This window comes from Pelobates fuscus, chromosome 8, assembly GCF_036172605.1.
Source record: "Pelobates fuscus isolate aPelFus1 chromosome 8, aPelFus1.pri, whole genome shotgun sequence".
Classification (NCBI taxonomy): domain Eukaryota; kingdom Metazoa; phylum Chordata; class Amphibia; order Anura; family Pelobatidae; genus Pelobates; species Pelobates fuscus.
The window spans coordinates 1,588,415-1,613,008 of record NC_086324.1 but is presented as its reverse complement, the minus strand read 5'-3'; the positions used below and the strand labels follow the sequence as shown (position 1 = coordinate 1,613,008).

The following is a 24,594-nucleotide window of genomic DNA, read 5'->3' as shown; positions in this document are numbered from 1 at the left end:
CTCTGTTATACACTCAGACACATTACTGGGAGTATTATTACTGTGGAGCTCTGTTATACACTCAGACACATTACTGGGAGTATTATTGCTGTGGGGCTCTGTTATACACTCAGACACATTACTGGGAGTATTATTGCTGTGGAGCTCTGTTATACACTCAGACACATTACTGGGCGTATTATTGCTGTGGAGTTCTGTTATACACCAACAATATGGAGCTCCTAGAAAAGAGGGACATTAGGAGAGAAGAGAGAGACAGAGGGATTTGGGCCCAAAATAGGGACACTTGGGGGATTTGCTATTCCCCAAAATACAACACTAACACTTCACTATATTACCACAAACTATACCTACTCTATGCAACAACACAGTATCCCCCATAATTCCTCCAGACATGCCCCACTATATAACTAACGACTATAATCTCACACACTATTACAACACAATCTCCCATCACTGTCCCACTACATTCTAATCTGCCACATACTATGTCTCCACTATCTAGCACTATCCCACAATCCACGATCTCACTCCATACTATCCCGCCCACACCATTCAGGGTGAGAACCAAGGAAGAAGGATTGAAGCTGCTTTGAAGGCAAGGGGTGGCCCTAATGTAATCTTTATTAGGTCTATTTCCATTATTTCGTACATTGACAGTGAGATCCCAAGAGACCATGAATGTCTTCTTATTGCTGTAGACAGTGATGTCATCTGGAAATGTCCCACTACACTGTGCAGAGATACTTCCCAGAAGAACAAGACTCAGCCTGGTGAGTCACAGGACTTTCCCAACGCTGCATTTATCACTGAATTAAGGTCTTGATTGGACGGCAAAGCCCTCATAACTCCTATAATGAGCTGAGGACCATTTGTCTCTTGTTTCAGAATATGTTCTCTGCATAGTACAATGTCCTTATTACTGGATGGGAAACTCAGAGATGCATGCAAAGACTAATGCCAAATAACTTTTATTCAAAATATATAATATATAAAAGTGCCTGAAAACTAATTATTTTCATTTTGGGGCGAAATCTAGTATCCCTAAACCCCATGTAATTTGGCGAATCGTGGAGAAGGGACATTAGTATATCAGACATACCCAGGTGGCACACAGCATACTCGGCATCATTATATATGCAGTCTACCTTTGCAGTGGAGGAGAAAGTGATGATTAAATGGGCTGAACTTGGCATTGAAGTAGGAACACTGGTCCATGGCAAAACCACAGGAGAGACAATGGCGATTCAACAAACCAAAGATTGAAACACTGGAGAAAAAGGAGACAGAACGTTTTTTATAATTAATGTTTTTACAAACAACCCTAAAACTAATTTAATCGAGAATATTCTGCGAATCACAGCCACAAGAGGTAAATTCTAAATTCTGGACAGGGAGATTAGGGCAAAGCAGTTAGCAAGAAGAAGTTAGAAGGTAGCAGTTAGTATGGAGTCATTAGAAGGCAGCAGTTAGTATGGAGTAGTTAGAAGGTAGCAGTTAGTATGGAGTAGTTAGAAGGCAGCAGTTAGTATGGAGTAGTTAGAAGGTAGCAGTTAGTATGGAGTAGTTAGAAGGTAGCAGTTAGTATGGAGTAGTTAGAAGGTAGCAGTTAGTATGGAGTCGTTAGAAGGCAGCAGTTAGTATGGAGTAGTTAGAAGGCAGCAGTTAGTATGGAGTAGTTAGAAGGTAGCAGTTAGTATGGAGTCATTAGAAGGCGGCAGTTAGTATGGAGTCATTAGAAGGCAGCAGTTAGTATGGAGTAGTTAGAAGGTAGCAGTTAGTATGGAGTAGTTAGAAGGTAGCAGTTAGTATGGAGTCATTAGAAGGCAGCAGTTAGTATGGAGTCGTTAGAAGGCAGCAGTTAGTATGGAGTAGTTAGAAGGCAGCAGTTAGTATGGAGTAGTTAGAAGGTAGCAGTTAGTATGGAGTCATTAGAAGGCGGCAGTTAGTATGGAGTCATTAGAAGGCAGCAGTTAGTATGGAGTAGTTAGAAGGCAGCAGTTAGCATGGAGTAGTTAGAAGGCAGCAGTTAGCATGGAGTAGTTAGAAGGCAGCAGTTAGCATGGAGTAGTTAGAAGGCAGCAGTTAGTATGGAGTAGTTAGAAGGCAGCAGTTAGTATGGAGTAGTTAGAAGGTAGCAGTTAGCATGGAGTAGTTAGAAGGCAGCAGTTAGTATGGAGTCGTTAGAAGGCAGCAGTTAGTATGGAGTCGTTAGAAGGCAGCAGTTAGTATGGAGTCGTTAGAAGGCAGCAGTTAGTATGGAGTAGTTAGAAGGTTGCAGTTAGTATGGAGTAGTTAGAAGGTAGCAGTTAGCATGGAGTAGTTAGAAGGCAGCAGTTAGTATGGAGTCGTTAGAAGGTAGCAGTTAGCATGGAGTAGTTAGAAGGCAGCAGTTAGTATGGAGTCGTTAGAAGGTAGCAGTTAGCATGGAGTCGTTAGAAGGTAGCAGTTAGCATGGAGTAGTTAGAAGGTAGCAGTTAGCATGGAGTAGTTAGAAGGTAGCAGTTAGCATGGAGTCGTTAGAAGGTAGCAGTTAGTATAGAGCCGTTAGAAGGTAGCAGTTAGCATGGAGTAGTTAGAAGGCGGCAGTTAGTATGGAGTCGTTAGAAGGTAGCAGTTAGCATGGAGTAGTTAGAAGGTAGCAGTTAGTATGGAGTGGTTAGAAGGTAGCAGTTAGCATGGAGCGACAAGTGGAAGTAGTTAGTATGACCTTACTAAAGGGTGTTAGCTGTGATTAAACTTGGTTAAATTGATGGTTGGATTCTGCTCTATATATAATCAATTATTATAGTGCTTAATACAAAGGAAACAGGGGAGACTGGTCAATGTCTGGAAACACCCACTCTTCCTGTTTTTACCTGTATAGCTGCCGACCTCGTGGAGACCCTTCTGTGCTTAGGAAATACCTGTTAAGATAGAAAGTAGACACTGCATGTGAGACTAATTATCATAAAAGAATAGGGGTTGGTTCACGTTGATCAGGTTAAACAGTGACAATTTTCACATTCTTGAAACTTTAATGAAAAATAGTTGAATTTAGGCGAGACAAATGAGAATCCCAGCAAGATTGCCCCCTCACAAATCGCCCTGATAAATCTCTCTCCAGAGTCCATTTACTGCATAGATAACCTGACTGGACACACGGCATCACTAATGACTGATAATATGGCACACTAAACAATGTCAGACATCTCATCAGTGGTTCCCCTCAATATCTACCATAAGAATGCAGTTGTAGTAACAATAAGATGATAGAAGTTATTCAGTTCCGGAAAGATATATTGTGTCACGGACCCCTATCACTACATGGGCAAACAGGACATTTTATACATATTGTCTCTTGGTCTGGGAAGGCACAGCATGGAGTGTATCTGGTTAGCTGGGGGTGCCGGGGTTGGTCTATGGTAAGGGCCATTGCAGTGCATGTAGGACCCCCTGGTGTGTGAATCCACATTTCTGTGCATAAAAAGCTGTGTGTTTTAATAAAGTAGCTCTCCATTCAGTCTCGGCTAATGTGTGGGGAAAGAAGTCTCCAGAGCTTTACCACTCCTTCAAAGGAGAAAGAAGTCTCCAGAGCTTTAACCAGGAGAAAGGGTCTCTCACTGCAGAGAGCTATAACGCACAGCAGCCTGGTCCAGGGTGACAGAGCTGCGCATATACCCCAGTCAAGCTGCAGCGACTGGGTCTGAAGCGCTCCCGGTCCCTGATTGCAGCTAGGAAGCAAATTTGACGGAGGTACTCAGTCGGGGTACAAGAGCTCCATTACATATTGTTTAAGGAAATCACTGCTTCCACTTACAACACAAGCTCTTTTGGACAATCCACTTTGCCTAAAAATCTAAAAATACAGGATAGCCACATACCGGCAATGTGGCAGATTTTCTAAATGAAAGCAAGATTAATCAGACGTGCCAAAAGGAATGAAAATGGGCCAATTGGCAGACTGCAACCATGCCAGATGCTGAACACCGACAAAGTGTCACGGTTCTGACTGTGACGGCTAGACGCGGTTGCCACAGAAGTGCCCAACTGGGGATTTGAACTGTGGCCCTCATGTGCCTTTATCCTGCTGTCTTGCCTCTGAACCACATTTCAGCTCAATGTTAAACCTTGACTTGTTTCCAGCACTAGGGGGCTGGCCTTCACCAGTGGCTCCTGAATCAGATTGATCATTACTCCAGGTATAAAACACTGCCTCTCCCCGAAGGCAGTGTCAGCTCGTTGTAATCTGTTTCCTAAGACTGACTTGGCTTGTGACCCTTTCTTATTGCATTATCCGTTATTGCCTGTTCGCTGCCTGCCCTGACATTTCGAACTGTGTCTGACTACTCTAATGCATTTGCCCTTGTCTGTAGCGCATATTGGAAACACCTTTCATGCACAGCCCCCCGTGACAGCTTCACAGTCCTGGTGGTTTATAACCTTTTCACCTTGGACTGTGTATATCTGCAAGGGTGAGCACAAATCTATGCCTACCCTGGAAGGGGGGACACGAACGCAAAAAAAACAAGCCGAAAACAACAATAAAAATGAATCCATGTTCACCCAGCATGGACTCCGCAGGGAGGGTAAAAGGCTTATAAAACGCTCAGTCTGCGTGGAGTCCTCACTTTGTGAAGATGGATTCATTTTTATCTGGATTTTTTTTTTGCGTTCGTGTCTTTTTTAATTTTATTAATTCAACAAGATTTATGTATTTTTATTTGCCCTTTTTTTTTTTAAGCTGAAAAAAAGATTGAAGAAAAGAAAAAGACGACATATAATGGTAAGTATCATTTTTCAGGTATTTAGTTTTTTGTCCCCCTCACTGTTATTAGGGTGCAGTGGGTGGGTAGCATATTTATTTGGGGGGGGGGGGGGGGTGACTAGGTGCTTTGTGCATTCAAATGGCTCATTCATTTAGTGCTTATTTGTTAGTTCGGCTCACTTATATCAGATATGATGGGAGTGAGCAGAAAGAACTAGGGATCGACCGATATTGATTTTAATTTTTTTTTTGTTTGTTTTATTTTTCAGAGCCAATACCGATAATCTGTGAACTTTCAGGCCGATAGCTTACCGATATTCTGTACATTTACCGTATTATTGTTTGTTTGTGGTAAAGGCACAAAATATACATGCCAGTCAGATTGTTGCGTGTGTGTGTGTTGGATGTAGTGGATTTGTGTGTAAATATGTGCAGTAGGAGACCCCACCCCACACCTGTCTCTTATAGCCCCCCCAATCCCCATAATGTTTCTCTACCTTTACTTTTAGTGGTCCCCCCCACCCTGGTGTTGCTTTTCCCTTCCCTCCCCTATTCCTTAGTGTCCTCCCTTAATGTTCCTCTCTCCCCCTTCCCTGTCTCATTGTGTTCCTTACCACCCCCTCCCCATAGTCTTTCCTACCACTCTCCCCTCCGTCCCTTAGTGCCCCTCTGTCTCTCACCTCCTTGGTCCCCAGTGTGTATCTCCCCTCCTTGGTCCACGCTCCCTGGTGTGTCTCCTGGTAGCGTAGCCGAGCGGAGCAGTGCGCACCGCGGTACAGTTGATTGAGTCTCCTGTACCCGGCCGTACTGACGGGAAGTGCTCTCTCATATTCAATATGTAGGCTCCAGATTTAACCTCTGTGTTAGTTTAGCTGTCACACCGTGATAAACTCTTCACTTACATTAAAGAAATAACTTCTGCTTATTGACAGTATAGACAGATTTAAACCCTTGGCACCTGAAAAACCCTCATTTTCTCCACACAAAAAACTCTCAAATCCAACAATGATGACTTCACCGGAGGATCAACACTGCCGAGAGAAGATTCTCCCCGAGCTAAGAATATTATTTATAAAGCACCATGACATTCTGAAATGTTGTAAACACAAAGTAAGAATAATAACAAATATAATTAATACTTACAGCTTCTGTGAGGGTTCATCATAAGCCAAAATCTTGATGACTTCCCAGCTCCCTGAGGTCAGATGTCGGACACTTACAATGTCTGTCTTAGCCTGCAAGGAAAGGAGATATATTGTAATGTATGTGAAACAACAACCAGAACCATTAACCTGCTCACTACCACCATCAGGCACGGATCTAACCATCTCATACCATGTGTGACAACAACCAGAACCATTAACCTGTTCACTACCACCATCAGGCACGGATCTAACCATCTCATACCATGTGTGACAACAACCAGAACCATTAACCTGCTCACTACCACCATCAGGCACGGATCTAACCATCTCATACCATGTGTGACAACAACCAGAACCATTAACCTGTTCACTACCACCATCAGGCACGGATCTAACCATCTCATACCATGTGTGACAACAACCAGAACCATTAACCTGCTCACTACCACCATCAGGCACGGATCTAACCATCTCATACCATGTGTGACAACAACCAGAACCATTAACCTGTTCACTACCACCATCAGGCACGGATCTAACCATCTCATACCATGTGTGACAACAACCAGAACCATTAACCTGCTCACTACCACCATCAGGCACGGATCTAACCATCTCATACCATGTGTGACAACAACCAGAACCATTAACCTGCTCACTACCACCATCAGGCACGGATCTAACCATCTCATACCATGTGTGACAACAACCAGAACCATTAACCTGCTCACTACCACCATCAGGCACGGATCTAACCATCTCATACCATGTGTGACAACAACCAGAACCATTAACCTGCTCACTACCACCATCAGGCACGGATCTAACCATCTCATACCATGTGTGACAACAACCAGAACCATTAACCTGCTCACTACCACCACCAAGCACGGATCTAACCATCTCATACCATGTGTGACAACAACCAGAACCATTAACCTGCTCACTACCACCATCAGGCACGGATCTAACCATCTCATACAATGTGTGACAACAACCAGAACCATTAACCTGCTCACTACCACCATCAGGCACGGATCTAACCATCTCATACCATGTGTGACAACAACCAGAACCATTAACCTACTTACTACCACCATCAGGCATGGATCTAACCATCTCATACCATGTGTGACAACAACCAGAACCATTAACCTGCTCACTACCACCATCAGGCACGGATCTAACCATCTCATACCATGTGTGACAACAACCAGAACCATTAACCTGCTCACTACCACCATCAGGCACGGATCCAACCATCTCATGCCATGTGTGACAACAACCAGAACCATTAACCTGCTCACTACCACCATCAGGCACGGATCTAACCATCTCATACCATGTGTGACAACAACCAGAACCATTAACCTGCTCACTACCATCACCAAGCACGGATCTAACCATCTCATACCATGTGTGACAACAACCAGAACCATTAACCTGTTCACTACCACCATCAGGCACGGATCTAACCATCTCATACCATGTGTGACAAAAACCAGAACCATTAACCTGTTCACTACCACCACCAAGCACGGATCTAACCATCTCATACCATGTGTGACAACAACCAGAACCATTAACCTGTTCACTACCACCACCAAGCACGGATCTAACCATCTCATACCATGTATGACAACAACCAGAACCATTAACCTGCTCACTACCATCACCAAGCACGGATCTAACCATCTCATACCATGTGTGACAACAACCAGAACCATTAACCTGCTCACTACCATCACCAAGCACGGATCTAACCATCTCATACCATGTGTGACAACAACCAGAACCATTAACCTGTTCACTACCACCACCAAGCACGGATCTAACCATCTCATACCATGTGTGACAACAACCAGAACAATTAACCTGTTCACTACCACCACCAAGCACGGATCTAACCATCTCATACCATGTGTGACAACAACCAGAACCATTAACCTGTTCACTACCACCATCAGGCACGGATTTAACCATCTCATACCATGTGTGACAACAACCAGAACCATTAACCTGTTCACTACCACCACGAAGCACGGATCTAACCATCTCATACCATGTGTGACAACAACCAGAACCATTAACCTGTTCACTACCACCATCAAGCACGGATCTAACCATCTCATACCATGTGTGACAACAACCAGAACCATTAACCTGTTCACTACCACCATCAGGCACGGATCTAACCATCTCATACCATGTGTGACAACAACCAGAACCATTAACCTGTTCACTACCACCATCAAGCACGGATCTAACCATCTCATACCATGTGTGACAACAACCAGAACCATTAACCTGTTCACTACCACCATCATGCACGGATCTAACCATCTCATACCATGTGTGACAACAACCAGAACCATTAACCTGTTCACTACCATCACCAAGCACGGATCTAACCATCTCATACCATGTGTGACAACAACCAGAACCATTAACCTGTTCACTACCACCACCAAGCACGGATCTAACCATCTCATACCATGTGTGACAACAACCAGAACCATTAACCTGTTCACTACCACCATCAAGCACGGATCTAACCATCTCATACCATGTGTGACAACAACCAGAACCATTAACCTGCTCACTACCACCATCAGGCACGGATCTAACCATCTCATACCATGTGTGACAACAACCAGAACCATTAACCTGCTCACTACCACCATCAGGCACGGATCTAACCATCTCATACCATGTGTGACAACAACCAGAACCATTATCCTGTTCACTACTACCATACCAATATCCAGGGCCGGACTGCGAATTAAAAGCAGCCCTGGAAAAAAATATTTACCAGCCCCATAATGCATCGCGCCAGCATAGTATGCATAATACACAGAGAAATGTCATTAGTGTGTGGTACATATTAATGACATTTCTCTGTGTATTATGCATATATAAATGTACATTAATACATGTGTAAATATAATATATATATATATATATATATATATATATAAAACTAATACACACATTAATATACATGTCATATACCAGTGGAGGATCCAGAGCCTGATCCTGGGAGGGGCACTTGTAGATTATTTAAAGAAAAAATCCATACACAATAACCACTACTGCTCTGTGTAGTGGTTATGGTGCAAGGAGTGCCGGGACCCCCTCACAGAGTAAGTAGTGAAACCGTTTAAGAACAGTTTGACAACTTACCTGGGGTCTGCTGGGATATGGGGCTGCAGTACGGTACAGGAGCAGTGGTGCAATGTGTGAGGGGTGCAGTGTTTGTGAAAGGTTCAGTGTATGTGTGTGTGGGGGGGTGTAGTGTGTGAATGCGTAGGGTGTGGCTAAGATGGAGGTGGCTCTCTCTATGCTGACTGCCGGGTGTAAAGGGCGGAGCTTATAGCAATGATTGACTGGGAGCTAAGATGGAGGTGGCTCTCTCTATGCTGACTGCCAGGTGTAAAGGGCGGAGCTTATAACAATGACTGACAGGGAGCTAAGATGGAGACGGCTCTCTCTATACTGACTGCCAGGTGTAATGGGCGGAGCTTATAACAATGATTGACAGGGAGCTAAGATGGAGGTGGCTCTCTCTATACTGACTGCCAGGTGTAAAGGGCGGAGCTTATAACAATGACTGACAGGGAGCTAAGATGGAGACGGCTCTCTCTATACTGACTGCCAGGTGTAATGGGCGGAGCTTATAACAATGATTGACAGGGAGCTAAGATGGAGGTGGCTCTCTCTATACTGACTGCCAGGTGTAAAGGGCGGAGCTTATAGCGATGATTGACAGGGAGCTAAGATGGAGGTGGCTCTCTCTATGCTGACTGCCAGGTGTAAAGGGCGGAGCTTATAACAATGATTGACTGGGAGCTAAGATGGAGGTGGCTCTCTCTATACTGACTGCCAGGTGTAAAGGGCGGAGCTTATAACAATGATTGACTGGGAGCTAAGATGGAGGTGGCTCTCTCTATGCTGACTGCCAGGTGTAAAGGGCGGAGCTTATAACAATGATTGACAGGGAGCTAAGATGGAGGTGGCTCTCTCTATGCTGACTGCCAGGTGTAAAGGGCGGAGCTTATAACAATGATTGACAGGGAGCTAAGATGGAGGTGGCTCTCTCTATACTGACTGCCAGGTGTAAAGGGCGGAGCTTATAACAATGATTGACAGGGAGCTAAGATGGAGGTGCCTCTCTCTATACTGACTGCCAGGTGTAAAGGGCGGAGCTTATAACAATGATTGACAGGGAGCTAAGATGGAGGTGGCTCTCTCTATACTGACTGCCAGGTGTAAAGGGCGGAGCTTATAACAATGATTGACAGGGAGCTAAGATGGAGGTGGCTCTCTATACTGACTGCCAGGTGTAAAGGGCGGAGCTTATAGCAATGATTGACAGGGAGCTAAGATGGAGGTGGCTCTCTATACTGACTGCCAGGTGTAAAGGGCGGAGCTTATAGCAATGATTGACAGGGAGCTAAGATGGAGGTGGCTCTCTCTATACTAACTGCCAGGTGTAAAGGGCGGAGCTTATAACAATGATTGACAGGGAGCTAGGATGGAGGTGGCTCTCTATACTGACTGCCAGGTGTAAAGGGCGGAGCTTATAGCAATGATTGACAGGGAGCTAAGATGGAGGTGGCTCTCTATACTGACTGCCAGGTGTAAAGGGCGGAGCTTATAACATGACTGACAGGGAGCTAAGATGGAGGTGGCTCTCTCTATACTGACTGCCAGGTGTAAAGGGCGGAGCTTATAACAATGACTGACAGGGAGCTAAGATGGAGGTGGCTCTCTCTATACTGACTGCCAGGTGTAAGGGGCGGAGCTTATAACAATGATTGACAGGGAGCTAAGATGGAGGTGGCTCTCTCTATACTGACTGTCAGGTGTAAAGGGCGGAGCTTATAACAATGACTGACAGGGAGCCAAGATGGAGGTGGCTCTCTCTATACGGACTGCCAGGTGTAAAGGGCGGAGCATATAACAATGATTGACAGGGAGCTAAGATGGAGGTGGCTCTCTCTATACTGACTGCCAGGTGTAAAGGGCGGAGCTTATAACAATGATTGACAGGGAGCTAAGATGGAGGCGGCTCTCTCTATACTGACTGCCAGGTGTAAAGGGCGGAGCTTATAACAATGATTAACAGGGAGCTAAGATGGAGGTGGCTCTCTCTATACTGACTGCCAGGTTTAAAGGGCGGAGCTTATAACAATGATTAACAGGGAGCTAAGATGGAGGTGGCTCTCTCTATACTGACTGCCAGGTGTAAAGGGCGGAGCTTATAACAATGATTGACAGGGAGCTAAGATGGAGATGGCTCTCTCTATACTGACTGCCAGGTGTAAAGGGCGGAGCTTATAACAATGATTAACAGGGAGCTAAGATGGAGGTGGCTCTCTCTATACTGACTGCCAGGTGTAAAGGGCGGAGCTTATAACAATGATTGACAGGGAGCTAAGATGGAGGTGGCTCTCTCTATACTGACTGCCAGGTGTAAAGGGCGGAGCTTATAACAATGATTGACAGGGAGCTAACATGGAGGCGGCTCTCTCTATACTGACTGCCAGGTGTAAAGGGCGGAGCTTATAACAATGACTGACAGGGAGCCAAGATGGAGGTGGCTCTCTCTATACGGACTGCCAGGTGTAAAGGGCGGAGCTTATAACAATGACTGACAGGGAGCTAAGATGGAGGTGGCTCTCTCTATACTGACTGCCAGGTGTAAAGGGCGGAGCTTATAACAATGATTGACAGGGAGCTAAGATGGAGGTGGCTCTCTCTATACTGACTGCCAGGTGTAAAGGGCGGAGCTTATAACAATGACTGACAGGGAGCTAAGATGGAGGTGGCTCTCTCTATACTGACTGCCAGGTGTAAAGGGCGGAGCTTATAACAATGATTGACAGGGAGCTAAGATGGAGGCGGCTCTCTCTATACTGACAGCCAGGTGTAATGGGCGGAGTTTATAACAATGATTGACAGGGAGCTAAGATGGAGGCGGCTCTCTCTATACTGACTGCCAGGTGTAAAGGGCGGAGCTTATAACAATGATTGACAGGGAGCTAAGATGGAGGCGCCCAGTTACAGGATAAATTTAGCAAATCAAATTTACTACAAATCTGAAATCTAATGCGTGATCCTCAGAGGTTTATCCTCTAACAATTGAAATGAAGTGATTTTAAAATCAAACTGCAAAGTTTAGTCTAAACTGACTTATATTACAAATCTGTATGAAATTGATTGAGTATTCCTACCTGCACACTGAACATAGCAATATGATGGAATTCCCCACGACCGCCTTGCTTCACCGGTACCGTGAGGAAGAATTTGCTGCCATCTTTGGAAAACACCGGTTCCTCATTCTGTGAGAACACAAGACAGAGACCGTGTTACACCTACAGCAATCTGCAGGGTTCAGGGTTCAGTCTATGGAGAGCTGCAGGGTTCAGTGTTCAGTCTATGGAGAGCTGCAGGGTTCAGTGCTCAGTCTATGGAGAGCTGCAGGATTCAGTGTTCAGTCTATGGAGAGCTGCAGGGTTCAGTGCTCAGTCTATGGAGAGCTGCAGGGTTCAGTGCTCAGTCTATGGAGAGCTGCAGGGTTCAGTGTTCAGTCTATGGAGAGCTGCAGGGTTCAGTGTTCAGTCTATGGAGAGCTGCAGGGTTCAGTGTTCATGCTATGGAGAGCTGCAGGGTCTATGGAGAGCTGCAGGGTTCAGTGTTCAGTCTATGGAGAGCTGCAGGGTTCAGTATTCAGTCTATGGAGAGCTGCAGGGTTCAGTGTTCAGTCTATGGAGGACTGCAGGGTTCAGTATTCAGTCTATGGAGAGCTGCAGGGTTCAGTATTCAGTCTATGGAGAGCTGCAGGGTTCAGTGTTCAGTCTATGAAGAGCTGCAGGGCTCAGTGTTCAGTCTATGGAGAGCTGCATGGTTCAGTGCTGAGTCTATGGAGTGCTGCAGGGTTCAGTATTAAGTCTATGGAGAGCTTCAGGGTTCAGTATTCAGTCTATGGAGAGCTGCAGGGTTCAGTATTCAGTCTATGGAGAGCTGCAGGGTTCAGTGCTCAGTCTATGGAGAGCTGCATGGTTCAGTGCTCAGTCTATGGAGAGCTGCAGGGTTCAGTCTATGGAGAGCTGCAGGGTTCAGTATTCAGTCTATGGAGAGCTGCAGGGTTCAGTGCTCAGTCTATGGAGAGCTGCAGGGTTCAGTGCTCAGTCTAGAGCTGCAGGGTTCAGTGTTCAGTCTATGGAGGGCTGCAGGGTTCAGTGCTCAGTCTATGGAGAGCTGCAGGGTTCAGTGCTCAGTCTATGGAGAGCTGCAGGGTTCAGTGTTCAGTCTATGGAGAGCTGCAGGGTTCAGTCTATGGAGAGCTGCAGGGTTCAGTCTATGGAGAGCTGCAGGGTTCAGTGTTCAGTCTATGGGGAGCTGCAGGGTTCAGTGTTCAGTCTATGGAGAGCTGCAGGGTTCAGTGCTCAGTCTATGGAGAGCTGCAGGGTTCAGTGTTCAGTCTATGGACAGCTGCAGGGTTTAGTGCTCAGTCTATGGAGAGCTGCAGGGTTCAGTATTCAGTCTATGGAGAGCTGCTGGGTTTAGTATTCAGTCTATGGAGAGCTGCAGGGTTCAGGGTTCAGTCTATGGAGAGCTGATGGGTTTAGTGCTCAGTCTATGGAGAGCTGCTGGGTTTAGTATTCATTCTATGGAGAGCTGCAGGGTTCAGGGTTCAGTCTATGGAGAGCTGCTGGGTTTATTATTCAGTCTATGGAGAGCTGCAGGGTTCAGGATTCAGTCTACGGGGAGCTGCAGGGTTCAGTCTATGGAGAGCTGCAGGGTTCAGTGTTCAGTCCAAGCGAGAGCTTCAGGGTTTAGTGTTCAGTCTATGGGGAGCTGCAGGGTTCAGTGCTCAGTCTATGGAGAGCTGCAGGGTTCAGAGCTCAGTCTATGGAGAGCTGCAGGGTTCAGTGCTCAGTCTATGGAGAGCTGCTGGGTTTAGTATTCAGTCTATGGAGAGCTGCAGGGTTCAGGGTTCAGTCTGTGGAGAGCTGCAGGGTTCAGTGCTCAGTCTATGGAGAGCTGCAGGGTTCAGTGTTCAGTCTATGGAGAGCTGCAGGGTTCAGTGCTCAGTCTATGGAGAGCTGCTGGGTTTAGTATTCAGTCTATGGAGAGCTGCAGGGTTCAGGGTTCAGTCTATGGAGAGCTGCAGGGTTCAGGGTTCAGTCTATGGAGAGCTGCATGGTTCAGTGTGCAGTCTATAGAGAGCTGCTGGGTTTAGTATTCAGTCTATGGAGAGCTGCAGGGTTCAGGGTTCAGTCTATGGGGAGCTGCAGGGTTCAGTCTATGGAGAGCTGCAGGGTTCAGTGTTCAGTCCAAGCGAGAGCTTCAGGGTTTAGTGTTCAGTCCAAGCGAGAGCTTCAGGGTTTAGTGTTCAGTCTATGGAGAGCTGCTGGGTTTAGTATTCAGTCTATGGAGAGCTGCTGGGTTTAGTATTCAGTCTATGGAGAGCTGCTGGGTTTAGTGTTCAGTCTATGGAGAGCTGCAGGGTTCAGTATTCAGTCTATGGAGAGCTGCGGGGTTTAGTGCTCAGTCTATGGAGAGCTGCGGGGTTTAGTGCTCAGTCTATGGAGAGCTGCAGGATTCAGTGCTCAGTCTATGGAGAGCTGCAGGATTCAGTGCTCAGTCTATGGAGAGCTGCAGGGTTCAGTGCTCAGTCTATGGAGAGCTGCTGGGTTTAGTATTCAGTCTATGGAGAGCTGCTGGGTTTAGTGTTCAGTCTATGGAGAGCTGCAGGGTTCAGTGTTCAGTCTATGGAGAGCTGCAGGGTTCAGTGTTCATGCTATGGAGAGCTGCAGGGTTCAGTGCTCAGTCTATGGAGAGCTGCAGGGTTCAGTGTTCAGTCTATGGAGAGCTGCAGGGTTCAGTGTTCAGTCTATGGAGAGCTGCAGGGTTCAGTGTTCATGCTATGGAGAGCTGCAGGGTCTATGGAGAGCTGCAGGGTTCAGTGTTCAGTCTATGGAGAGCTGCAGGGTTCAGTATTCAGTCTATGGAGAGCTGCAGGGTTCAGTGTTCAGTCTATGGAGGACTGCAGGGTTCAGTATTCAGTCTATGGAGAGCTGCAGGGTTCAGTATTCAGTCTATGGAGAGCTGCAGGGTTCAGTGTTCAGTCTATGGAGAGCTGCAGGGCTCAGTGTTCAGTCTATGGAGAGCTGCATGGTTCAGTGCTGAGTCTATGGAGTGCTGCAGGGTTCAGTATTAAGTCTATGGAGAGCTGCAGGGTTCAGTATTCAGTCTATGGAGAGCTGCAGGGTTCAGTATTCAGTCTATGGAGAGCTGCGGGGTTCAGTGCTCAGTCTATGGAGAGCTGCAGGGTTCAGTGCTCAGTCTATGGAGAGCTGCAGGGTTCAGTCTATGGAGAGCTGCAGGGTTCAGTATTCAGTCTATGGAGAGCTGCAGGGTTCAGTGCTCAGTCTATGGAGAGCTGCAGGGTTCAGTGCTCAGTCTAGAGCTGCAGGGTTCAGTGTTCAGTCTATGGAGGGCTGCAGGGTTCAGTGCTCAGTCTATGGAGAGCTGCAGGGTTCAGTGCTCAGTCTATGGAGAGCTGCAGGGTTCAGTATTCAGTTTATGGAGAGCTGCAGGGTTCAGTGTTCAGTCTATGGAGAGCTGCAGGGTTCAGTCTATGGACAGCTGCAGGGTTCAGTGCTCAGTCTAGAGCTGCAGGGTTCAGTGTTCAGTCTATGGAGGGCTGCAGGGTTCAGTGCTCAGTCTATGGAGAGCTGCAGGGTTCAGTGCTCAGTCTATGGAGAGCTGCAGGGTTCAGTATTCAGTTTATGGAGAGCTGCAGGGTTCAGTGTTCATGCTATGGAGAGCTGCAGGGTTCAGTGCTCAGTCTATGGAGAGCTGCAGGGTTCAGTGTTCAGTCTATGGAGAGCTGCAGGGTTCAGTGTTCAGTCTATGGAGAGCTGCAGGGTTCAGTGTTCATGCTATGGAGAGCTGCAGGGTCTATGGAGAGCTGCAGGGTTCAGTGTTCAGTCTATGGAGAGCTGCAGGGTTCAGTATTCAGTCTATGGAGAGCTGCAGGGTTCAGTGTTCAGTCTATGGAGGACTGCAGGGTTCAGTATTCAGTCTATGGAGAGCTGCAGGGTTCAGTATTCAGTCTATGGAGAGCTGCAGGGTTCAGTGTTCAGTCTATGGAGAGCTGCAGGGCTCAGTGTTCAGTCTATGGAGAGCTGCATGGTTCAGTGCTGAGTCTATGGAGTGCTGCAGGGTTCAGTATTAAGTCTATGGAGAGCTGCAGGGTTCAGTATTCAGTCTATGGAGAGCTGCAGGGTTCAGTATTCAGTCTATGGAGAGCTGCGGGGTTCAGTGCTCAGTCTATGGAGAGCTGCAGGGTTCAGTGCTCAGTCTATGGAGAGCTGCAGGGTTCAGTCTATGGAGAGCTGCAGGGTTCAGTATTCAGTCTATGGAGAGCTGCAGGGTTCAGTGCTCAGTCTATGGAGAGCTGCAGGGTTCAGTGCTCAGTCTAGAGCTGCAGGGTTCAGTGTTCAGTCTATGGAGGGCTGCAGGGTTCAGTGCTCAGTCTATGGAGAGCTGCAGGGTTCAGTGCTCAGTCTATGGAGAGCTGCAGGGTTCAGTATTCAGTTTATGGAGAGCTGCAGGGTTCAGTGTTCAGTCTATGGAGAGCTGCAGGGTTCAGTCTATGGACAGCTGCAGGGTTCAGTCTATGGAGAGCTGCAGGGTTCAGTGTTCAGTCTATGGGGAGCTGCAGGGTTCAGTGTTCAGTCTATGGACAGCTGCAGGGTTTAGTGCTCAGTCTATGGAGAGCTGCAGGGTTCAGTATTCAGTCTATGGAGAGCTGCTGGGTTTAGTATTCAGTCTATGGAGAGCTGCAGGGTTCAGGGTTCAGTCTATGGAGAGCTGATGGGTTTAGTGCTCAGTCTATGGAGAGCTGCTGGGTTTAGTATTCATTCTATGGAGAGCTGCAGGGTTCAGGGTTCAGTCTATGGAGAGCTGCTGGGTTTATTATTCAGTCTATGGAGAGCTGCAGGGTTCAGGATTCAGTCTACGGGGAGCTGCAGGGTTCAGTCTATGGAGAGCTGCAGGGTTCAGTGTTCAGTCCAAGCGAGAGCTTCAGGGTTTAGTGTTCAGTCTATGGGGAGCTGCAGGGTTCAGTGCTCAGTCTATGGAGAGCTGCAGGGTTCAGAGCTCAGTCTATGGAGAGCTGCAGGGTTCAGTGCTCAGTCTATGGAGAGCTGCTGGGTTTAGTATTCAGTCTATGGAGAGCTGCAGGGTTCAGGGTTCAGTCTGTGGAGAGCTGCAGGGTTCAGTGCTCAGTCTATGGAGAGCTGCAGGGTTCAGTGTTCATTCTATGGAGAGCTGCAGGGTTCAGTGCTCAGTCTATGGAGAGCTGCTGGGTTTAGTATTCAGTCTATGGAGAGCTGCAGGGTTCAGGGTTCAGTCTATGGAGAGCTGCAGGGTTCAGGGTTCAGTCTATGGAGAGCTGCATGGTTCAGTGTGCAGTCTATGGAGAGCTGCTGGGTTTAGTATTCAGTCTATGGAGAGCTGCAGGGTTCAGGGTTCAGTCTATGGGGAGCTGCAGGGTTCAGTCTATGGAGAGCTGCAGGGTTCAGTGTTCAGTCCAAGCGAGAGCTTCAGGGTTTAGTGTTCAGTCTATGGAGAGCTGCTGGGTTTAGTATTCAGTCTATGGAGAGCTGCTGGGTTTAGTATTCAGTCTATGGAGAGCTGCTGGGTTTAGTGCTCAGTCTATGGAGAGCTGCAGGGTTCAGTATTCAGTCTATGGAGAGCTGCAGGGTTCAGTATTCAGTCTATGGAGAGCTGCGGGGTTTAGTGCTCAGTCTATGGAGAGCTGCGGGGTTTAGTGCTCAGTCTATGGAGAGCTGCAGGATTCAGTGCTCAGTCTATGGAGAGCTGCAGGATTCAGTGCTCAGTCTATGGAGAGCTGCAGGGTTCAGTGCTCAGTCTATGGAGAGCTGCTGGGTTTAGTATTCAGTCTATGGAGAGCTGCAGGGTTCAGTCTATGGAGAGCTGCTGGGTTTAGTGTTCAGTCTATGGAGAGCTGCAGGGCTCAGTGTTCAGTCCAAGAGAGAGCTTCAGGGTTTAGTGTTCAGTCTATGGAGAGCTGCAGGGTTCAGTGTTCAGTCCAAGAGAGAGCTTCAGGGTTTAGTGTTCAGTCTATGGAGAGCTGCAGGGTTCAGTGTTCAGTCTAAGAGAGAGCTTCAGGGTTTAGTGTTCAGTCTATGGAGAGCTGCAGGGTTTAGTATTCAGTCTATGGAGAGCTGCAGGGTTTAGTATTCAGTCTATGGAGAGCTGCAGGGTTTAGTATTCAGTCTATGGAGAGCTGCAGGATTCAGTGCTCAGTCTATGGAGAGCTGCAGGGTTCAGTGCTCAGTCTATGGAGAGCTGCTGGGTTTAGTATTCAGTCTATGGAGAGCTGCAGGGTTCAGTCTATGGAGAACTGCAGGGCTCAGTGTTCAGTCCAAGAGAGAGCTCCAGGGTTTAGTGTTCAGTCTATGGAGAGCTGCAGGGTTCAGTGTTCAGTCCAAGAGAGAGCTTCAGGGTTTAGTATTCAGTCTACGGAGAGCTGCAGGGTTTAGTATTCAGTCTATGGAGAGCTGCAGGGTTCAGTCTATGGAGAGCTGCAGGGCTCAGTGTTCAGTCCAAGAGAGAGCTTCAGGGTTTAGTGTTCAGTCTATGGAGAGCTGCAGGGTTCAGTGTTCAGTCCAAGAGAGAGCTTCAGGGTTTAGTGTTCAGTCTATGGAGAGCTGCAGGGTTCAGTCTATGGAGAGCTGCAGGGTTCAGTGTTCAGTCTAAGAGAGAGCTTCAGGGTTTAGTGTTCAGTCTATGGAGAGCTGCAGGGTTTAGTATTCAGTCTATGGAGAGCTGCAGGGTTCAGTATTCAGTCTATGGAGAGCTGAGGGGTTCAGTATTCAGTCTATGGGAGCTGCAGGGTTCAGTGTTCAGTCTATGGAGAGCTGCAGGATTCAGTGCTCAGTCTATGGAGAGCTGCAGGGTACATTATTCAGTCTATGGAGGGCTGCAGGGTTCAGTGTTCAGTCCAAGAGAGAGCTTCAGGGTTTAGTATTCAGTCTATGGAGAGCTGCAGGGTTTAGTATTCAGTCTATGGAGAGCTGCTGGGTTTAGTATTCAGTCTATGAAGAGCTGCAGGGTTTAGTGTTCAGTCTATGGAGAGCTGCAGGGTTTAGTGTTCAGTCTATGGAGAGCTGCTGGGTTTAGTATTCAGTCTATGGAGAGCTGCAGGGTTTAGTGCTCAGTCTATGGAGAGCTGCAGGATTCAGTGCTCAGTCTATGGAGAGCTGCAGGGTTCAGTGCTCAGTCTATGGAGAGCTGCAGGGTTTGGTATTCAGTCTATGGAGAGCTGCAGGGTTTGGTATTCAGTCTATGGAGAGCTGCAGGGTTCAGTCTATGGAGAGCTGCAGGGTTCAGTGCTCAGTCTATGGAGAGCTGCAGGGTTCAGTCTATGGAGAGCTGCAGGGTTCAGTATTCAGTCTATGGAGAGCTGCAGGATTCAGTGCTCAGTCTATGGAGAGCTGCGTGGTTCAGTGCTCAGTCTATGGAGAGCTGCAGGGTTCAGGGTTCAGTCTATGGAGAGCTGCTGGGTTTAGTATTCAGTCTATGGAGAGCTGCAGGGTTCAGTATTCAGTCTATGGAGAGCTGCAGGGTTCAGTATTCAGTCTATGGAGAGCTGCAGGGTTCAGTGTTCAGTCCAAGAGAGAGCTTCAGGGTTTAGTATTCAGTCTATGGAGAGCTGCAGGGTTTAGTATTCAGTCTATGGAGAGCTGCTGGGTTTAGTATTCAGTCTATGGAGAGCTGCAGGGTTTAATGCTCAGTCTATGGAGAGCTGCAGGATTCAGTGCTCAGTCTATGGAGAGCTGCAGGATTTAGTGCTCAGTCTATAGAGAGCTGCAGGGTTCAGTCTATGGAGAGCTGCAGGGTTCAGTGCTCAGTCTATGGAGAGCTGCAGGGTTCAGTGCTCAGTCTATGGAGAGCTGCAGGGTTTAGTATTCAGTCTATGGAGAGCTGCAGGGTTCAGTCTATGGAGAGCTGCAGGGTTCAATGCTCAGTCTATGAAGAGCTGCAGGGTTCAGTATTCAGTCTATGGAGAGCTGCAGGGTTCAGTGCTCAGTCTATGGAGAGCTGCAGGGTTCAGTGCTCAGTCTATGGAGAGCTGCAGGGTTCAGTGCTCAGTCTATGGAGAGCTGCAGGGTTCAGTTCTCAGTCTATGGAGAGCTGCTGGGTTTAGTATTCAGTCTATGGAGAGCTGCAGGGTTCAGTCTATGGAGAGCTGCAGGGCTCAGTGTTCAGTCCAAGAGAGAGCTCCAGGGTTTAGTGTTCAGTCTATGGAGAGCTGCAGGGTTCAATGTTCAGTCCAAGAGAGAGCTTCAGGGTTTAGTATTCAGTCTACGGAGAGCTGCAGGGTTTAGTATTCAGTCTATGGAGAGCTGCAGGGTTCAGTCTATGGAGAGCTGCAGGGCTCAGTGTTCAGTCCAAGAGAGAGCTTCAGGGTTTAGTGTTCAGTCTATGGAGAGCTGCAGGGTTCAGTGTTCAGTCCAAGAGAGAGCTTCAGGGTTTAGTGTTCAGTCTATGGAGAGCTGCAGGGTTCAGTCTATGGAGAGCTGCAGGGTTCAGTGTTCAGTCTAAGAGAGAGCTTCAGGGTTTAGTGTTCAGTCTATGGAGAGCTGCAGGGTTTAGTATTCAGTCTATGGAGAGCTGCAGGGTTCAGTATTCAGTCTATGGAGAGCTGAGGGGTTCAGTATTCAGTCTATGGGAGCTGCAGGGTTCAGTATTCAGTCTATGGAGAGCTGCAGGATTCAGTGCTCAGTCTATGGAGAGCTGCAGGGTACATTATTCAGTCTATGGAGGGCTGCAGGGTTCAGTGTTCAGTCCAAGAGAGAGCTTCAGGGTTTAGTATTCAGTCTATGGAGAGCTGCAGGGTTTAGTATTCAGTCTATGGAGAGCTGCTGGGTTTAGTATTCAGTCTATGAAGAGCTGCAGGGTTTAGTGTTCAGTCTATGGAGAGCTGCAGGGTTTAGTGTTCAGTCTATGGAGAGCTGCTGGGTTTAGTATTCAGTCTATGGAGAGCTGCAGGGTTTAGTGCTCAGTCTATGGAGAGCTGCAGGGTTCAGTGCTCAGTCTATGGAGAGCTGCAGGGTTCAGTGCTCAGTCTATGGAGAGCTGCAGGGTTTGGTATTCAGTCTATGGAGAGCTGCAGGGTTTAGTATTCAGTCTATGGAGAGCTGCAGGGTTCAGTCTATGGAGAGCTGCAGGGTTCAGTATTCAGTCTATGGAGAGCTGCAGGATTCAGTGCTCAGTCTATGGAGAGCTGCATGGTTCAGTGCTCAGTCTATGGAGAGCTGCAGGGTTCAGGGTTCAGTCTATGGAGAGCTGCTGGGTTTAGTATTCAGTCTATGGAGAGCTGCAGGGTTCAGTATTCAGTCTATGGAGAGCTGCAGGGTTCAGTATTCAGTCTATGGAGAGCTGCAGGGTTCAGTGTTCAGTCCAAGAGAGAGCTTCAGGGTTTAGTATTCAGTCTATGGAGAGCTGCATGGTTTAGTATTCAGTCTATGGAGAGCTGCTGGGTTTAGTATTCAGTCTATGGAGAGCTGCAGGGTTTAATGCTCAGTCTATGGAGAGCTGCAGGATTCAGTGCTCAGTCTATGGAGAGCTGCAGGATTCAGTGCTCAGTCTATAGAGAGCTGCAGGGTTCAGTCTATGGAGAGCTGCAGGGTTCAGTGCTCAGTCTATGGAGAGCTGCAGGGTTCAGTGCTCAGTCTATGGAGAGCTGCAGGGTTTAGTATTCAGTCTATGGAGAGCTGCAGGGTTCAGTCTATGGAGAGCTGCAGGGTTCAGTGCTCAGTCTATGGAGAGCTGCAGGGTTCAGTATTCAGTCTATGGAGAGCTGCATGATTCAGTGCTCAGTCTATGGAGAGCTGCAGGGTTCAGTGCTCAGTCTATGGAGAGCTGCAGGGTTCAGTGCTCAGTCTATGGAGAGCTGCAGGGTTCAGGGTTCAGTCTATGGAGAGCTGCTGGGTTTAGTATTCAGTCTATGGAGAGCTGCAGGGTTCAGTATTCAGTCTATGGAGAGCTGCAGGGTTCAGTGCTCAGTCTATGGAGAGCTGCTGGGTTCAGTATTCAGTCTATGGAGAGCTGCATGGTTCAGTATTCAGTCTATGGGGAGCTGCTGGGTTCAGTATTCAGTCTATGGAGAGCTGCAGGGTTCAGTGCTCAGTCTATGGGGAGCTGCAGGGTTCAGTCTATGGAGAGCTGCAGGGTTCAGTCTATGGAGAGCTGCAGGGTTCAGTCTATGGAGAGCTGCAGGGTTCAGTATTCAGTCTATGGAGAGCTGCAGGGTTCAGTGCTCAGTCTATGGGGAGCTGCAGGGTTCAGTCTATGGAGAGCTGCAGGGTTCAGTCTATGGTGAGCTGCAGGGTTCAGTCTATGGAGAGCTGCAGGGTTCAGTCTATGGAGAGCTGCAGGGTTCAGTCTATGGAGAGCTGCAGGGTTCAGTCTATGGAGAGCTGCAGGGTTCAGTCTATGGAGAGCTGCAGGGTTCAGTATTCAGTCTATGGAGAGCTGCAGGGTTCAGTGCTCAGTCTATGGGGAGCTGCAGGGTTCAGTCTATGGAGAGCTGCAGGGTTCAGTCTATGGTGAGCTGCAGGGTTCAGTCTATGGAGAGCTGCAGGGTTCAGTCTATGGAGAGCTGCAGGGTTCAGTCTATGGAGAGCTGCAGGGTTCAGTCTATGGAGAGCTGCTGGGTTCAGTATTCAGTCTATGGAGAGCTGCAGGGTTCAGTCTACGGAGAGCTGCAGGGTTCAGTATTCAGTCTATGGAGAGCTGCAGGGTTCAGTATTCAGTCTATGGAGAGCTGCAGGGTTCAGTATTCAGTCTATGGAGGGCTGCAGGGTTCAGTATTCGGTCTATGGAGAGCTGCAGGGTTCAGTGTTCAGTGATCTATCCTTCAGATTATTTAATTATAAAGCTGTCAATTGCATCAAACATAATTTTCTCTTACCTGCTTAGACAGCCATACATCAGAGATAATCTCATATTTCTGTAAAATGAGGTTTAAAAGAAAATAAAAGAAAATGATTCAGGCAAATTAATCTGTTTGTCACATTGGCAGTACCCCCATGTCACACAGCCAGAGGAAGGCACATTCACTTTAGTAGGGGTGGCTGAAGCGGTTAAGAAGGCTAAGAACATTTTGTGACCTCTAAAGTGACTTTATGACCTACTGCAAACCATACCATTAGTTATCTCAATACCGAGTGTACCCCCAGAATGTCCCATTAGTTATCTCAATACAGAGTGTACCCCCAGAATGTCCCATTATCTATATCAATACAGAGTGTACCCCCATAATGTCCCATTAATTATGTCAATACCGAGTGTACCCCCAGAATGTCCCATTAGCTATGTCAATACCGAGTGTACCCCCAGAATATCCCATTAGTTATCTCAATACAGAGTGTACCCCCAGAATGTCTCATTATCTATATCAATACAGAGTGTACCCCCAGAATGTCTCATTATCTATATCAATACAGAGTGTACCCCCAGAATGTCCCATTAATTATGTCAATACCGAGTGTACCCCCATAATGTCCCATTAATTATGTCAATACCGAGTGTACCCCCAGAATGTTCCATTAGCTATGTCAATACCAAGTGTACCCCCAGAATGTCCCATTAATTATCTCAATACCGAGTGTACCCCTAGAATGTCCCATTAGCTATGTCAATACCGAGTGTACCCCCAGAATGTCCCATTAGCTATGTCAATACCGAGTGTACCCCTAGAATGTCCCATTAGCTATGTCAATACCAAGTGTACCCCCAGAATGTCCCATTATCTATGTCAATACCGAGTGTACCCCCAGAATGTTCCATTAATTATGTCAATACCGAGTGTACCCCCAGAATGCCCCATTAGCTATGTCAATACCGAGTGTACCCCAGAATGTCCCATTAATTATCTCAATACCGAGTGTACCCCCAGAATGTCCCATTAGCTATGTCAATACCGAGTGTACCCCTAGAATGTCCCATTAGCTATGTCAATACCGAGTGTACCCCCAGAATGTCCCATTAGCTATGTCAAAACCAAATGTACCCCCAGAATGTCCCATTAGCTATGTCAAAACCAAATGTACCCCTAGAATGTCCCATTAGCTATGTCAATACCGAGTGTATCCCCAGAATGTCGCATTAATTATGTCAATACCAAGTGTACCCCCAGAATGTCCCATTATCTATGTCAATACCGAGTGTACCCCCATAATGTCCCATTAATTATGTCAATACCGAGTGTACCCCCAGAATGCCCCATTAGCTATGTCAATACCGAGCGTACCCCAGAATGTCCCATTAATTATCTCAATACCGAGTGTACCCCCAGAATGTCCCATTGATTATGTCAATAACGAGTGTACCCCCAGAATGTCCCATTAGCTATGTCAATACCAAGTGTACCCCCAGAATGTCCCATTAATTATGTCAATACCGAGTGTACCCCCATAATGTCCCATTAATTATGTCAATACCGAGTGTACCCCCAGAATGTCCCATTAGCTATGTCAATACCGAGTGTACCCCCAGAATGTCCCATTAATTATCTCAATACCGAGTGTACCCCCAGAATGTCCCATTAATTATGTCAATAACGAGTGTACCCCCAGAATGTTCCATTAATTA

At 47.2% G+C, this 24,594-nt stretch overlaps 1 protein-coding gene across 1 annotated transcript in view; it reads right to left on the bottom strand.

The window, feature by feature from the left end:
- Positions 1-24,594, bottom strand: part of DPP10 (dipeptidyl peptidase like 10) — a 349,421-nt gene that overhangs the window by 29,404 nt on the left and 295,423 nt on the right. The window contains exons 12-16 of the mRNA XM_063429143.1: positions 22,913-22,951; positions 12,129-12,236; positions 5,891-5,982; positions 2,859-2,906; positions 1,149-1,270 (exon numbers count right to left, since the gene is read on the bottom strand). Of these exons, the coding sequence (XP_063285213.1) occupies positions 1,149-1,270; positions 2,859-2,906; positions 5,891-5,982; positions 12,129-12,236; positions 22,913-22,951 (409 nt within the window). The remainder of the gene's footprint in view (positions 1-1,148; positions 1,271-2,858; positions 2,907-5,890; positions 5,983-12,128; positions 12,237-22,912; positions 22,952-24,594) is intronic.